This window comes from Bufo bufo, chromosome 11, assembly GCF_905171765.1.
Source record: "Bufo bufo chromosome 11, aBufBuf1.1, whole genome shotgun sequence".
Lineage (NCBI taxonomy): Eukaryota > Metazoa > Chordata > Amphibia > Anura > Bufonidae > Bufo > Bufo bufo.
Window position 1 is genome coordinate 85,456,567 of NC_053399.1, and position 17,942 is coordinate 85,474,508.

The 17,942-nt window shown below is 41.7% G+C and overlaps 2 protein-coding genes across 2 annotated transcripts; both read left to right on the top strand.

Moving 5' to 3' along the window:
• The first annotated feature begins 2,226 nt into the window (after positions 1 to 2,226).
• Positions 2,227 to 3,150, top strand: LOC120981498 (olfactory receptor 6N2-like). The gene has a single exon (XM_040411035.1). It carries the CDS (start codon positions 2,227 to 2,229, stop codon positions 3,148 to 3,150), a length of 924 nt encoding a protein of 307 aa, XP_040266969.1.
• Positions 3,151 to 10,607: 7,457 nt separating this feature from the next.
• LOC120981499 (pollen-specific leucine-rich repeat extensin-like protein 4) lies at positions 10,608 to 11,381 on the top strand. The gene has a single exon (XM_040411037.1). The coding sequence runs from the start codon at positions 10,608 to 10,610 to the stop codon at positions 11,379 to 11,381; it is 774 nt and encodes a 257-aa protein (XP_040266971.1).
• The last annotated feature ends 6,561 nt before the right edge of the window (positions 11,382 to 17,942 follow it).

A 17,942-nucleotide genomic window follows, 5' to 3' on the forward strand; every position in this document is an offset into this window, starting at 1 on the left:
CACTTATACTTACTGTGTCCCGCGCTGTATGGCTCAGGGGGGGCAATTGCCCCGCTGTGTTCTTAAGTACCATGACATTGGGGGGCGTACCTGTACGCCCTGTGTCCTTAAGAGGTTAAATAGCTGAAACCAATAAAATACAAAATAAAATTCAATAAAAACCGAGTTGAAGTATTTATATTCATTGTCAGAACACTCAAAATTTTTAATTGTAACATAGTGTGCAATGCTAAAAAAAGACATATGTCCATACAGTTCAGCCTATTATTATGAAAACTTGACCCAAAGGAATGTTATAACCCTCATGAGATGTTACCCAGCTTTCCTCATCTTCGACTTCAAATCTGAATAACTCCCTGGACCAATGACCCTTCTCCAGAAATCTAGTAAATATAACTTGAAATATTGTTTCTTTCAATAAATATACAGGCCGCTCTTGAACTCTTTTAGTGGGTTCACCATCACCACCTGCTCTGGGAAACAGCTCCGTAGATTCACTGCTTTTTAAGTAAATTCCTCCTCTATGTTGTCCTACAAAAAACTTCTTTCCTCTAGACCAGAGATGCCCAATATGTGGCCCTCCAGCTGTTGCAAAACTACAACTGCCATCATGCCTGGACATCCTACAGGTATTAGCCTATAGCAGGACATGGTGGGAGTTGTAGTTTTTACATCACAGGAGGGCTATAGGTGGAGCATCTCTACTCTAGACATACAGGATGTCCCCTCGTCACATTCTTAGATATAAATAGATGATGGGAGAGATCTCTGTACTGGCCAGATATACACTCTCCTAAAGAATTATTAGGAACACCATACTAATACGGTGTTGGACCCCCTTTTGCCTTCAGAACTGCCTTAATTCTACGTGGCATTGATTCAACAAGGTGCTAATAGCATTCTTTAGAAATGTTGGCCCATATTGATAGGATAGCATCTTGCAGTTGATGGAGATTTGAGGGATGCACATCCAGGGCACGAAGCTCCCGTTCCACCACATCCCAAAGATGCTCTATTGGGTTGAGATCTGGTGACTGTGGGGGCCATTTTAGTACAGTGAACTCATTGTCATGTTCAAGAAACCAATGTGAAATGATTCGAGCTTTGTGACATGGTGCATTATCCTGCTGGAAGTAGCCATCAGAGGATGGATACATGTTCTCATTCTGTTTACGCCAAATCCGGACTCTACCATTTGAATGTCTCAACAGAAATCGAGACTCATCAGAACAGGCAACATTTTTTCCAGTATTCAACAGTCCAATTTTGGTGAGCTCATGCAAATTGTAGCCTCTTTTTCCTATTTGTAGTGGAGATGGGTGGTACCCAGTGGGGTCTTCTGCTGTTGTAGCCCATCCGCCTCAAGGTTGTGCGTGTTGTGGCTTCACAAATGCTTTGCTGCATACCTCGGTTGTAACGAGTGGTTATTTCAGTCAAGTCTTTCCCATTCTGACATTCAGTTTGGAGTTCAGGAAATTGTCTTGACCAGGAGCACACCCCTAAATGCATTGAAGCAACTGCCATGTTATTGGTTGACTAGATAATTAGAACAGGTGTTCCTAATAATTCTTTAGGTGAGTGTATTTATACATAGTTATTAGATCTCCCCTCAGTCGTTTTTTTTCTAAACTAAATAATATTTTAGCCAGTTTACCAACAATACAAGTTAAACATACCGGTCTATAGTTTCCAGGTTCTCATTTTGACCCTCAGCATTTGTTCCACAGGACTGTGGCGGAAATATTCAGTCATTATAGAGTCTATGTATTATAGAGAACATTACTTAGTTCCCTTAGGATACGGGGATGTATGCTATCTACACCTGGTGATTTGCTATTTTAATCTTTTCAAAGGGATATTTGATTGGTGGTTCTCTGACAACCAGCACCTGGACTAATCAGCTGATTTCATCAGCCGCCGATACTGAAAACAAAACAGCGGATGAGATGGGAAAAAGAAAGCTCCATCCATTGTGACTTGCTTGTGCCAGCCTACTGCATCTCAACTCCCATTCAAGTGCCAATGCCATTTTTGGAGTAATGAAAGATTTTTTCCCTCCTAACATAAGGCAACTGACAACTGCTTCATAGAGGTTTCACCTTCCTCTGGATCAATCTTGGTAGGGTTATAAGCTTTTGTCAAAATTTGCAAATACTATAGGAAAAAAAGATTATCACACAAATATCAATATCTGAATATCTTTTGTGTCTTATGCAGAAATTGAAAATGGAGGAATTCAACCACACATCAGTCGATGGCTTTACATTATTATCCTTCTCCAACCTTCAACAATTCCAGATCTTGATGTTTATCGTCATTTTACTGACCTATATTATATGTGTTGGGGGAAATTCTGCAATCATAGCTATTGTTCGGGTAGAACGATCTCTTCAGATCCCAATGTACTTATATATTTCTACATTTGCTGTCTTAGAGATCATGTTTGTGACTTCCACTGTTCCGAATCTTCTTTCAAACCTAGTATCAGCCAGAAAGAAGATTTCATTTATTAACTGTTTTATCCAGTTATATGTCTTCAACTCTCTAGGGGTCACAGAGTGTTATCTTCTTGCCCTAATGGTCTTTGATCGGCACCTGGCTATTAATCACCCTTTGCATTATCCAGCTATAATGAACAACCAGTTTTGCATTAAGTTAGCTATTCTTCCTTGGATGTTAGGATTTCTTATGGTTCTATCTCCAGCTATCATGACTGCTCACTTACAGTTTTGTGGTCCTCGTGAAATCAACCACTTCTTCTGCGATTTTGCTCCACTACAGAGTATGGCATGCTCCATTCCTTTCTATGTTCTTGTCATAACCAGTTTGGTTGCTTTCTTTGATATTGTAGTCCCCTTTATCCTTATTTTAGGATTTTATATACATATTATTACTACAATTATGAAGATTCAAAATAAAGAGAGTAAAAAGAAAACTTTCTCCACCTGCTCTTCTCATCTGATTGTGGCAAGTCTTTTCTATGGCACGGCCACCATTGTTTATGTTAAACCTAAAGGTAGTCAGTATGATAAATTTCTTGCTCTTATGTACACAACCATCACTCCACTCATAAACCCATTTATTTATACCTTTAGAAACAGAGATGTTAAGGGAGTACTCAGAAGATACATGAAACATCTAAAGCAGTGATTGTGTTTGTAATATATAACACATAAATGATCCCGAATGTGGAATTTTCATGCTATAGTAAAAATAAAGGAAAATCTTAAAAAGATTAAAAAATATATATATTTCCTATTCGTGTTTATGATTTCCAAATGTGACCAAAAGGAAAATGAAGATTTCCTTTGTCCCTTTTTAAAGCAAATACTTGGCAATTAATTTTACCATTATATTTTTGGCTCAGCATTAGGCAGACTATACACTTAGGTTTCTTATTTTGGCAAAACTGAAATTTTTGTGATTTGTTCCATATGAATTGCTTAAAATGAAAAGGAACTCCACCTATCCCGAACCATCGCTTAGTTGAACTTGATGGACTTATTTCTCTTTTTAACCATATTAACTATGTAATTATGTAAGCCCTGTTTTACAGGTCCCAAAATGGGATAATTTATGGGCTGTTTTTTTTAATTAAATTTAACAAATCTGCAGTGTGTTAATCACTGATAGAACCTCTTGTTCATAGAGGGAAGGCTGTCAATCACTGATAGGACCTCCTCCTCATAGATTGAAGGCTGTCAGTCACTGATAGGACCACATTATCATAGAGGGAAGGCTGTCAATCACTGATAGGACCTCCTCCTCATAGAGGGAAGGCTGCCAATCACTGATAGAACCTCCTCCTCATAGAGGGTAGGCTGCCAATCACTGATAGAACCTCCTCCTCATAGAGGGAAGACTGTCAGTCACTGATATGACTAACTCATCATAGAGGGAAGGCTGTTAATCACTGATAGGAACTCCTCATCATAGATTGAAGGCTAGAAAAACAAACAAACCAGCACCTCCATAATAGGTAAATTTGAGAGCGCAGGTGCACGCTACCGTGGCTGAAACACAATGTGATAAATAGAACTACAGGTAACAGCACACTGCTACTCAATTGCACAAAGATATATAAGCAAATACTAAATGAAAAATAAACTGCTTGGTGGCCATACTTACTGCAAGGGCAGTTAGTAGCTCTTTGCGCATATAATGGATCAAAAATATGTCTGGTCCATCTACCGAAAGACAAGGTGGCTTCTCATCAGATGGGTCCTACTCTAACATGCCTCCCCTGGGCTTACAGCCTACAATCTGGGCAAAGTAGCACCCAGCTATATCCTACACATGCCTCTCCCAGGCTGTCAGCCTGCTATATGGGCAAAGTAGAATACAGCTATACAATCTTTCTAATTAAAAGCACATGGTAAACTTTGCCCATATTGCAGGCTGACAGCCTGGGAGAGGCATGTGTAGGATATAGCTGGGTGCTACTTTTCCCAGATTGTAGGCTGTAAGCCCAGGAGAGGCATGTTAGAGTAGGCCCCATCTGATAAGAAGCCACCTTGTCGTTCGGTAGATGGGCCCAACATATTTTTGATCAATTATATGCGCAAAGAGCTTTTAACTGCCCTTGCAGTAAGTATGGCCACCAAGCAGTTTATTTTTAATTTAGTATTTGTTTATATCTTTGTGCAATTGAGTAGCAGTATGCTGTTACCTGTAGTTCTACTAATCACATTGTGTTTCAGCCAAGGTAGCGTGCACCTGTGCTCTCAAATTTACCTATTATGGAGGTGCTGGTTCGTTTTTCTTTCCTATTGTCACTGCCACTGGGGGGTGTTGCCCCCAGCTGGTGAGATTGAACCGTGCACCACCAGCCCATTTACCATGTGCTTATAATTAGATAGCTTGTACAGCTGTATTCTACTCAGCCCATACTGCAGGCTCACAGCCTGGGAGAGGCATGTGTAGGATATAGCTGGGTGCTACTTTGCCCAGATTGTAGGCTGTAAGCCCAGGAGAGGCATGTTAGAGTAGGCCCCATCTGATAAGAAGCCACCTTGTCGTTCGGTAGATGGGCCCAACATATTTTTGATCAATTATATGCGCAAAGAGCTACTAACTGCCCTTGCAGTAAGTATGGCCACCAAGCAGTTTATTTTTCATTTAGTATTTGCTTATATCTTTGTGAAATTGACTAGCAGTGTGCTGTTACCTGTAGTTCTACTAATCACATAGATTGAAGGCTGTCAGTCACTGATAGGTCCTCCTCCTTATAGAGGGAAGGCTGTTAATCACTGATAGGACTGTCTCTTAATAGATTGAAGGCTGTCAGTCACTGATAGGACCTCCTCCTCATAGAGGGAAGGCTGTCAGACACTGATAGGACCTCCTCCTCATAGAAGGAAGGCTGTCAGTCACTGATAGGACCTCCTCCTCATAGAGGGAAGGCTGTCAGACACTGATAGGACCTCCTCCTCATAGAGGGAAGGCTGTCAGACACTGATAGGACCTCCACCGTATAGATGGAAGGCTGTCTGTCACTGATAGGACCTCCTCCTTATAGGCAAAATGCTGTTAATCACTGATAGGACTGCCTCTTTATATAGGGAAGACAGTAAATCACTGATAGGACCACTTTCTTGACTTCAAACCTCAAAATGAGCAAATTTACTGTATCTTTTCATGTAATACTATATATAAATCTACTGAGCTCCTCCTGCTCTATAGCATAATGCCTGCTGATTAATTTACATTTTTCCCTTTAACATATATACTGAGATATCTTAAATGAATGCCACACAGTGACATCTATAACTCATAGGGTCCCAATGACATATACATTTTTTTACTGGATACCATTGTATGGAATAGCACATTATACTACCCTTCCCTGTACCCTTTCTGGTAGTATAATGATATATATGGCTAGATGGACACAGGCTGTTTGCCTCCCTCTATCTAATGTTACTTTATGTTTAACATTGACATTTTGCATGTATACCTGCTAAATGTACACTATACATGAAACTGAAGGGACGTAGCCTTCCAAATACTATTTTTAAATATTACAGTCAAATCCAGACCACACCACTATACAGCATTGTTTTCCCATACACTTAAGAGATTATCAAATGACCTATTTTTTCACCTGGACTAAAATGAAGATATCAAGTCCAATAAAATCCGTTAGATTTTTGCTCCTGAGTCTTAGACACTTTGTGCATCAGTGTTCTCTGCCTCTGTATGACTCTGCATTACTAATCTACCAATGCTTCGTGATACCATCCATAACATGCGGCACTACACAATTCTTCTTTATGAGAAACATATGGTTACAAGGAGACAACCTATGTAGATTTTGTTTTGGGGCCATGCTTCCATACTGTATAAATTTAGGAAACCAATCATTCAAACTGATCACACGTTGACAGTACATCTTGTGATCAAATATCAGCCACCATCTGTAGTCAGCAGATATGTATCAGCTCCTCATTGAGCAGAGGGATTTCCGCCTTGTAGGTTTCAATTCTAATACCTGTAATTATATGAACATGAACTCTAATTATATCATTATGCTGTCAAAGTAAATTGTTAGCGCTCATGTGGCAAAAGAGCCCTTAGCGTTAAACCAAATGTTCAGCCAAAACCAGGAGTGGATTAAAAAAAGATTCATTCCTAAATTCTTTCTCTCCTTTTATGATCTCCTAATTTTTGGCTTTAAACTCATTAAAAACACTTACAGTCCAAAAATATCCTAGAAGGATGAAAAAATGGGATATGGAGGGAAAGGCTGACATTTGGCACTCCTGCCAATCAGGTGTTTAAAGAAACCATGGCACTTGTCTTCTTCAATGAAAACCTTCTCGATGTCTACATTGTAGTAGTGGTGCATGGTAACTGCACCTGGGCTAAAAAGCTGTAGTTACCCTGCACCACCAGTAAATGTAGATGGAATGTAGGTATGGCAGCACTTCACACAGGCTCCTCTACTTCATGTGAACCGTCTGTCCCTTGCAGCTTTGACATTGCCTAGCCCTGTCAAATCATTTTAGTCAGCTGAACTCCAGCTGTGTATCTATGCAAATAGCTTTGCTTTGATAAGATCCGAAGATGACCCTCCTCATCTGAAAATCCTGGTTCTGTCAACATCACATCCTTTACTGACTTTTCAGCATGGGCTCCGGATGGGATGTCACTTCTGCTGAGGACTGGATCAGAACTGTTTCCTTCTCAGACACATGCACAAACTCTTGAATCCACCTAAAATCTGTGCATGTACAAGGGAGAGACCGTGTTCACAGCAGATCTGACGTTACATCTGCGTCACTGGATTCCTGAGTGTCCAATCCACTCAACTTTGGAATGATAAGTATTAGGCCTCTTTCACACGAGCGTTGTGGGAAAATGTGCGGGTGCGTTGCGGGAACACCCGCGATTTTTCCGCGCGAGTGCAAAACATTGTAATGCGTTTTGCACGCGCGTGAGAAAAATCGCGCATGTTTGGTACCCAAAGCCGAACTTCTACACAGAAGTTCGGGCTTGGGATCGGTGTTCTGTAAATAGTATTATTTTCCCTTATAACATGGTTATAAGGGAAAATAATAGCATTCTGAATACAGAATGCAAAGTAAACTAGCGCTGGAGGGGTTAAAAAAAAATAAAAAAATGTTTAACTCACCTTAGTCCACTTGATAGCACAGCCGGCATCTCCTTCTGTATTCTTTCTTTAGGACCTGGGTAAAGGACCTGTGATGACGTCACTCCGGTCATCACATGGTACGTCACATGATCTTTTACCATGATGAATCACCATGGTAAAAGATCATGTGACGTACCATGTGATGACCGGAGTGACGTCATCAAAGGTCCTGTAACTGTATTTAATGCTCACCATAGGTCCTTCAGCAAAGGAGACACAAGGAGATGCCGGGCTACGCGAGCAAGTGGATTAAGGTGAGTTAAATTATTTATTTATTTTTTTAACCCCTTCAGCCCTATTGTACTATGCATTCTGTATTCAGAATGCTATTATTTTCCCTTATAACCATGTTATAAGGGAAAATAATAATGATCGGGTCTCCATCCCGATCGTCTCCTAGCAACCGTGCGTGAAAATCGCACTGCATCTGCACTTTCTTGCGGATGCTTGCGATTTTCACGCAACCCCATTCACTTCTTTGGGGCCTGTGTTGCGTGAAAAACGCAGAATATAGAGCATGCTGCTTTTTTCACGCAACGCATAAGTGATGCGTGAAAATCACCGCTCATCTGAACAGCCCCATAGAAATAAATGCGTCGGTATTCAGTGCGGGTGCAATGCGTTCAACTCACGCATCGCATCCGCGCGGAATACTCGCCCGTGTGAAAGGGGCCTTAGTGTTGAGCAAAGTGGAATTCAGTCCGAAGTTTAGAAAAACTTCAATTTGCAATGAATCGACACTTCTTCGCTCTTCGTGGAACCAAATCAATTTTTACTAAAATGGCGGCTGCAAGTGTTACAAACTGAAATTAGGAAGCCTGGGAATGTGAGATGACCCATAATGTAATGCAGCCAGCCAATCCACAGGTAGCCATCCCCTGTTATATCACAGCCATATAAAACCCTCATCCCGCGCTGTCTCCTCCATTGTCCTGTGAGCTGAGCATAGGGAGAGATGTGGCAAGTGCTCATGCGCTAAGGGCATTGTTTCTGAAAACAATTAATAGAAGAATATTGGAGAGGAGAGTTCAGGGAGAGTGCAGGGGGACTGCAGGGAGAGTGCAAGGAGACTAAGGCCTATTGCACACGACCATATGGCTTTTTCAGTGTTTAGCAGTCTGTTTTTCAGTCCCAAAAATTTGCAAAAAAATATTCAGTTATCCAGTCGATCCGAGCATCTCCAAAAAGTTACACCATTTTGTCTAACTTCCCACCACCTATTGGTTGGCTTACTTTGTCCACTTATTTTTTACACTCTTTGATAATAAACATAATGCACCAAGAAGGAGTTATTGTGATCAAATAATACTTTCTATGTGTGAATGTAATAATGATATATGTAAGTGATTACAATATTAGAGTGAAAGGATGTTTATTGGGAAAACTGTAATGGAAAGGAAGCTCTAGGAAGCTGGTGGGTCGCCTGTAGTCTGGATACAAGCTGAGATACGGTTGGGCATGGTGGCTTACAGGTACTATATTTTATCACAGATGACCACAGATGTTGCAGATGGACCTGTAGATCATTTTGCCCAATTTGGGCCACTAGGCAGGCAAAGAAAGTGTTGTAATCTGAAGGAAACCTTGCAGGGTGTGGGTGAACGTTATCCTGCTAAAAATTACCAGTTGGAAGCCTTCCATGAGAGGAACACATGTGGGCGCATATCGATGATCTGTTAGTGTCCCTGGTTTCACTACTAAGGGTGTCCAACTGTCATATGTGATTGCTCCCCCAATCATCACACCAGCAGTTGGGGTGGTGTGTTGCTCAACAGGAAAGCAGATGATACGATTCCAGTCCTAAGTAGTGTTGGGTGCGAATATTCAAATTCAAAATTTTAATCGCGAATATCGCCACTTCGAGAATTTGTGAAGATTACGAATATAGTGCTATATATTCGCATTCATGAAAATTCTAGATTTTTTTTCATCAGTAACCTTCTTGCTTGTGGGCCAATCAGAAGGCTGCAATGTCTTTGTCTGAGCTTAGCAGCATCCCTAGAAACCAACAGGAAAGTTGCCTGCCCCTTACTATATGAGAACCTCCCCAGCAGCCATTTTCTGTAGTTTTATGGAGTTCTGAGGGAGACAGCAGTGTCATTGCTGTGCTCTGTGCTTTACTGGTTAATTACATTAGATAGTTAGCTTATATATATAATGCAGATAGTTAGTAGGAGATAGTCAATGTAGGCTAGATCGTGATATAGTGTAGCTGATAAGTTCTGCTGTCCATACATACATGCTACAGACATAGGGCTGGGATGTCACAAGTTCAGAACAATTCTTTGTGCACCAATCAGTAATAAGTAGAGATGAGCGAACTTCTGTTTTAAGTTCGGCGTCTAAAGTTCGGCTTCCGGTTAGCGGAGGATCCCGATATGGATTCCGAATTCCGTTGTGGTCCGTGGTAGCGGAATCAATAATGGTCATTATTGATTCCGCTACCACGGACCACAACGGAATTCGGAATCCATATCGGGATCCTCCGCTAACCGGAAGCCGAACTTTAGACGCCGAACTTAAAACAGAAGTTCGCTCATCTCTGGTAATAAGTAGTCAGCTCTGCTAAAATGTGAAGTTGCACGTATTGCACAAACATATGCGCATCATTAATTGCCGCAATCGTGAATATATTGGAGCACTCCATCTGCCTATAAAGCTATTGTAATGTTCTGCCGTGCCAACCATTTTCTCCAGTCTCAGGAAACTTCTAGCAGCTTGAAAAATGTAGCAACAGAGACACATGCCGGTATTGCACGCGCAATATGCGCATATTACATTGCCTATTTTTTACAATCAAGAAAACAATCGCAAATTCGCGAATATTTGATGAAAATTCACCCAAATATTTGCAAAATATTGCAAATTCAAATATTTCCCCTGCCGCTCATCACTAGTCCTAAGCAGTCCAGCAGATGATACGGTTCCAGTTTGTAGCAGTCCAGCAGATTATATGGTTCTAGACCGTAGCAGTCCAGCATATAATACGATTCCTGTCTGTAGCAGTCCAGCAGATGATACTGTTCCAGTCTGTAGCAGTCCAGCAGATGATACTGTTCCAGTCCATAGCAGTCCAGCAGATGATATGATTCCAGTCTGTAGCAGTCAAGCAGATAATACGGTTCCAGTCTGTAGCAGTCCAGCAGCTGATATGGTTCCAGTTCATAGCAGTCCAGCAGATGATATGGTTCCAGTCTGTAGCAGTCCAGCAGATGATATGGTTCCAGTCTGTAGCAGTCCAGCAGATGATATGGTTCCAGTTCATGGCAGTCCAGTAGATGATATGGTTCCAGTTCATAGCAGTCCAGCAGATGATATGGTTCCAGTTCATAGCAGTCCAGCAGATGATATGGTTCCAGTCTGTAGCAGTCCAGCAGATGATATGGTTCCAGTTCATAGCAGTCCAGCAGATGATACCATTCCAGTTCATAGCAGTCCAGAGGATGATATGGTTCCAGTTCATGGCAGTCCAGTAGATGATATGGTTCCAGTTCATAGCAGTCCAGCAGATGATATGGTTCCAGTCTGTAGCAGTCCAGCAGATGATATGGTTCCAGTTCATAGCAGTCCAGCAGATGATATGGTTCCAGTTCATAGCAGTCCAGCAGATGATACCATTCCAGTTCATAGCAGTCCAGCAGATGATATGGTTCCAGTTCATGGCAGTCCAGCAGATTATATGGTAGCAGTTCAAGTTTCTCATTCACTACACTGCAAACCACAGTAAGCTGGCCAGCATGATGACATCACGCACCATGCAAGATTTTGCGTGGGATTTTTAATCGAGGTGGCTCCGCGAGCAATTGAATGAGGTGAGCATTTTTTATTTTACTTTTTACCGCCATTTCAGCAAAAATAGATTACTTACCACGAAGCGCGATGAAATTCGTGTTTGTGGCAAAAAAATTTCTTTCCGGAAATTTGCATTGAAGTCAATTCATTTGGCTTCCATTCTCTCAACACTACCTGTGATTGGCTGAGACAGAACTGCGTGTTCAGTTTTGCAGCAATCCGACATTTCTATCTGGATACGTTTTTTTTATTTTTGGCAGTGAGTGTACTTTAAGTCACACCCACTTCCAGAAAAGTCACCCATAACTATTTAAGCCACACACCCTCTTCTCTATAGGGGTGCAAAAGTTTTTAACATAAATGAATGTGGCGCAAGCTTAGCCAGAATTACAGTGCTTTATCTTAGTAAATCTCAATTTATAGGGAGCAGAACAAAAGCAAATGAACAATGTTACAATTACTTTTCACGTAATCCCTTCAAAAAATATACAAGGAATGATAAAATATGAATTGCATGATCATTAAAATCTTGCCCTGAGAAGATGTGGATGACGCTGTGCTCTCTCCTCTCTAGAGGATGAATTTGCTCATCTCTACAAGTGCATAATGTCTAGAAGGATGCGGTCCTTTAGGAAAGTAATGTCACGTCCTCGGAAGGTCCCTGGGTGTTTCATTTTACATGGGACTGCTGAGCTGTGGAGAAATGTGTGCAGTCAGCGCAGTTAACCCTATGATTATAATGATTGTGTGTAATCACTAACTGCAGCCTGTTATTATCCAGGGTGTAATTATGGCTTCCTGCAGATGATATAACAGGGGGGGATTATATAAGAGAAGTGTGGGGGGCTCTGTCCTGCCGGCATCAGCCCTGTAAAGGGATACACCGGAGATCCTGAGTACAGGGAACAGCATTACCTCAGACACTGAAAGAATTTCTAATTACTGAAATCAGTTTACCTCTAAAACATTCACAATGCAACAGTGAATTTTACTCTGCAGATTAACGGGGAAAAACCTGGATTATGGAGATATTTCCCTGAAATATTTTACTCTCTCTTGAGAGGTAAGCAATTATCTATTTATCTATTTATCTATCTATCTATCTATCTATCTATCTATCTATCTATCTCATATCTATCTATCTCATATCTATCATCCATCTATCTATCTATCTATCATCCATCTATCTCATATCTACAGATGTAGCCGAGCTAAAATTGACCCTGATAATACACGTCACAGTTATCTCGTGAGAAAAGCCATTGGAATCTATTGAAAAAGTAAATTAACATTTTCTTGCCATTATTTACTTAACACAATAACCATAAAGTCTAGCTGTGCTACATATCTATCTATCTATCTATCTATCTATCTATCTATCTAATATCTCTATCTATCTCATATCTATCTATCTATCTTCTATGTACTATCTATCTCTTTTGTTTCTATTCGTGACTATCTTTTCTGTCTATTTTATATATATATATTTTATACTGTTCTTCCATATTCTCCCGCTTTGTAGGCAGTAATATTTTGTGTGTAACTGAACCAGACACTGTCTTTTAGAAAATCTTTTGCTGATATTAATTGTAAAGGGAAGTTATGAGACTGTAACCAGAGACAACAGATGTCCGCCAGTGCAGCATTACCTGTCATGTGTTCACATACAGCAGTTACAGGACTGGAAATCAAGTCATTGACTCCTGTGTTACTGCAGTGTATGACATCTGTGAGTGCAAGCTCCTGGGATCTGTGTGATGCTACAGCTACTAGAGCCCCTCATTGCTGATACTCTGACTTAGGACATTTTCCACCATTCTGATTCTGTGCCTTCCGTATATCACAGTCCATGGCAGCTGCAGAAAGCCCTTCACAGGCCCTAATCTCATCTTTAAGTTAAATAAATGCGATTGTGTCCAAGGTAGGACAAAATAATATGTGATATCACATATACAAACAGACTTATAAAGTCTCTTCTGTCTACCTGTAGATTGTCATGAGAGGACACGCGTCACTGCTGCAGCCAGTCATTGGCTGCAGCAGCACACAAGACCTGCGTCCGTGCCGGAATTTTACATCCAGAGCATTGCTTCTGCAATGATGGACCGAAACTACTGGTATTGAGTGGTCAAGAGAAGATAGTCATGCTTCCTTCCACAGCGAAGAACCTTTATAAAGGGCTTCTGTCACCCCCCAAAAGTCATTTTTCATTTTTGGGCTAATTAAAATCCTTATAGTGTGATTATTCAATATATAGTGCTCTTACCTTTTTCTGTGGCTTATTTTCTTTAAAAACCGCACTTTTATAATATGTTAATTACCTCGCTACCAGCAAGTAGGGCGGTGACTTGCTGGTAGCCGCCGCATCCTCCTTTCAAAAAAACACCCCCTCCTCCTGTTGATTGACAGTGCCAGCGAGCGCTCTCCTCCTCCAGCTGGCCCTGTCTGCAATTCAAATCCCGCGTCTGCGCCTTACGTGTCTTCATTCGGCGCAGGCGCTCTGAGAGAAGGACGCTCGCTTCCCCAGCACTTCCTCAGTGCGCCTTCGCCAATGACGTCTTCTCTTTCGGGTTTAGAGGTGACGTCATCGGCGCAGGCACACTGAGGGAGTGCTGAGGAAGCAAGCGTCCTTCTCTCAGAGCGCCTGCGCCGAATGAAGACACGTAAGGCGCAGGCGCGGGATTTGAATTGCAGACAGGGCCAGCCGCTCGCTGGCCCTGTCAATCAACAGGAGGAGGGGGCGTTTTTTTGAAAGGAGGATGCGGCGGCTACCAGCAAGTAACCGCCCTACTTTCTGGTAGTGAGGTAATTAACATATTATAAAAGTGCGGTTTTTAAAGAAACTAAGCCACAGAAAAAAGGTAAGAGCACTATATATTGCATAATCGCACTATAAGGATTTTAATTAGCCCAAAAATGAAAAATTACTTTTGGGGGGTGACAGAAGCCCTTTAAAGCTTACCTCACACAAAGTTTTTGGGTGTTTTTTTTTTTTGCTTGGAAAAAACTTTTGAAGGGTGGCTTTTTTTATTTAGTATTTAACATGAGTTGTTTTCAGGCAGTAATAATCCTATATAATAGTCTTTGACAAAATACCTGAAAAGAACACTTCACCTACAAAAAATTATGCCACGTGCCCTAAAACATGCTTTGCTTGTAGTGTATTTTCTATTTTACCAAAAAAAAATCGGAAAATGTCTGCCAAGTAAGTGTTCTTTCCCTCAAAAAAAATGCTATCCGTAAAACTACCTTGAGGAGCACTTCTCCTTTGCCGAGATAATCCATCTCACCTCACAGGTGTGGCATATCAAGGTGCTGATTAGACAGCATTAGTGTTGGTCGAGCACTAAAGTAGAACACGAGCACCCGAGCACAATGGAAGTCAATGGGAGAACCCGAGCATTAAACCAGGCACCCCCTGCTCTGAAGAGGGGAGGGTGTCTGGTTCACATGAAAAGGTCAGAAATAGATGGAAACACCACTGAAATGGTTCGGGAACATCATGGGGAAGTTGTCTGGATGCATCTTGGACTCCCAGGTCGCTGCTGGGAACAATGTTGTCCGAGTAGTACGCCAATTTTACAGACTGACAATAATACGCACAAAACCGAAGATAAAATCGATTTCCTGTATATTTACTTGTATATAAAGTGAAAGGGCTGCCAAAAATTACAAGGAACCGGCACTCCAATACACCCTTTGTTACACATAAAGGAGGGCATCATACAAATTATGATTGATGGCCTGCTGGTGACCCTCAAAAACATTAGGAGCAAGGGCCTGCTGGTGACCCTCTAAAACATTAGGGGTGAGGGCCTGCTGCTGATCTGACCATCTAAAACATTAGGGGTGAGGGCCTGCTGCTGATCTGACCATCTAAAACATTGGGGGCGAGGGCCTGATGCCTAGTGATGAGCGGCAGGTGCCATATTGGATTTCGACGAAATTCGCGAATATTCGATAGAATATTCGTTTCATATTCGTCGAAATCGAATATTCGTCATTATTCTAGTTTTTGCGATTAATATGCGATTTAAATAATCGCTTATTGCGATTGTAACTTAAAGCTACTTTTCTATTGGTTTGATATCTAGAATTACCGAAGACGAAGAATATGACGAATGTATTCGTCATATTCCTCAAAACGAAGATAACAAAGTATTTTCCATCTTCGTTTTAGCTCCATATTCGTCAACTTCGCTAATTTCAGCAATCAAATAGGAAAGTTGGCTAAAGGGACAGCTGTGTTTAATTCGCTATGCGAATATATATATTATTATATATTTTTTTTATAAATAGAATAAATAATTATCAAGTATTATAATTATTCTATTTATTTAAAAAAAAGCAAAGTAATATAATCGCATAGCAAATTAAACAGCTGTCTCTATAGTCAACTTTCCTATTTGATTGCTAGAATTAGCGAAGTTGACGAATATGGAGCTAAAACGAAGATGGAGAATACTTCGTTATCTTCGTTTTGAGGAATATGACGAATACATTCGCCCTAGCTGGGTTTCTATTCGCGAATTAGCGAAGTGCCGATATTCGCTAAAAAAATTCGATATTCGAATATTAGTGCTCAACACTACTGCTGCCGGGTTGACCATCCAAAACATTATGGGTGAGGGCCTGCTGCTTAGCTGACCATCTAAAAATTAGGGGTGAGGGTCTGCTGCTGATCTGATGATCTAAAACATTAGGGGTGAGAGTCTGCGGCTGGGCTGACTCTCTAAAACATTAGGGGCGAGTGTCTGCTGCTTATCTGACCATCTAAAACATTAAGGGCTTATTCAGACGGCCGTATGCTGTCCGCAAAAATACTGAATGCTATCCGTTTTTTTTGCGGATCCGCAAAAAAACGGATAGCATTCAGTATTTTTGCTGACCCATAGACTTCAATGGGGCCATCTCCTGATTTTCACGGACAAGTATAGGACATGTTTCATTTGTTTTGCGGAACCGTGGAATAGAAAAGGGCCCCATAGAAGTGAATGGATCAGTATCTAATCCGCAAAAAAACGGATCCGCATTTTTGCGGATAGCATACGGCCGTCTGAATGAGCCCTAAGGGCAAGGGCCTGCTGCTGAGCTGACATCTAAAACATTAGGGGCAAGGGCCTGCTGCTGATCTGACCCTGGAAAAAAATTATGGGCGAGGAACTGCTGCTGAGCTGACCATCTAAAAAATGTTGTGGGCCAGGTCCTGCTGCCGAGATAACCATCTAAATCATTTTGTGGAGGAGTGCCTGCTGCCAAGCTGACCATCTAAAAAAGTTTGTGGGTGAGGGCCTGCTGCCAAGCTCACCATCTAAAAAATCTTGTGGGCAAGGGCCTGCTGCCGAACTGGCCATCTAAAAATTTAGGGGTGAGGGCCTGCTGCCGAGTTGACCATCTAAATAATTTTGTGGAGGAGTGCCTGCTGCCGAGCTGACCATCTAAAAAAGTTTGTGGGTGAGGGCCTGCTGCCAAGCTGACCATCTACAAAATGTTGTGGGCAAGGTCCTGCTGCCGAGCTGGCCATCTAAAAATTTAGGGGTGAGGGTCTGCTGCTGAGCTGACCCTCTAAAACAATATGATTGAGGGCCTGCTGGTGACCCTCAAAAACATTATGGGTGAGGGCCTGCTGGTGACCCTCTAAAACATTATGGCTGAGGGTCCGCTGCTGAGGTGACCCTCTAAAACATTAGGAGCGAGGGCAGCCTAATAAGAATGTTGATATGTTGGAGGAAGAGGAGGACGAGAAAAGGGAGATTGAACTATATACCCTTTTTAGTGGAGGAAGGGGTGCATGGGAATACAGAGTATTCAATATACATAAAAGCCACATTTAGAGTGCCTTTATGTTCAGCCACTTTCCTCTGGTGGAGTAGAGAAGTCAGCGGCAATCCAGGCCTTGTTCATTTTGATAAGAGTCAACCTGTCAGCATTTTCAGTTGACAGGCGGATGCGCTTATCAGTTATTATGCCCCCAGAAGCACTAAATATTCCAGTTCGTTCCACGTGTCCAGCTTGGACATCCAATAGTTGTAAGGCACTGAGGACGCTGACAAGTCTGCTACGTACTCCTTCACCATCTTCCAAAATGTTTCCCTCCTTGTGACACTAGGCCGCGCATCAGGTTGAGGGTGCTGGCGGGGTGTCATAAAACTGTCCCAGGCCTTGGAGAGTGTTCCCCTCATGTCCCCTACTTGGCCAATGAACTACATACTCTGCAGCCAGCGTTATCAGCCGGAAATTTTTGGAACAAGTTTTCCACAAGTTTTTCTGTTATTGCACCATTTTGCTCGTCCTCTCCACCACAGGAATGAGAGATAAGAAGTTCTCTTTGTAGTCGGGGACAAGAAGGGTGAAAAACGAGTAATTGGTGTTGGCCAAAATGCGTACAACTCGAGAGTCACGGGAAAGGCAGCCTTGTGTGCCAGAGTACCAACAGACAAGACTTTGAGAGTCATCTTTCTGATGAAGACAGCAATCTCCTCATCCTCTTCTTCTA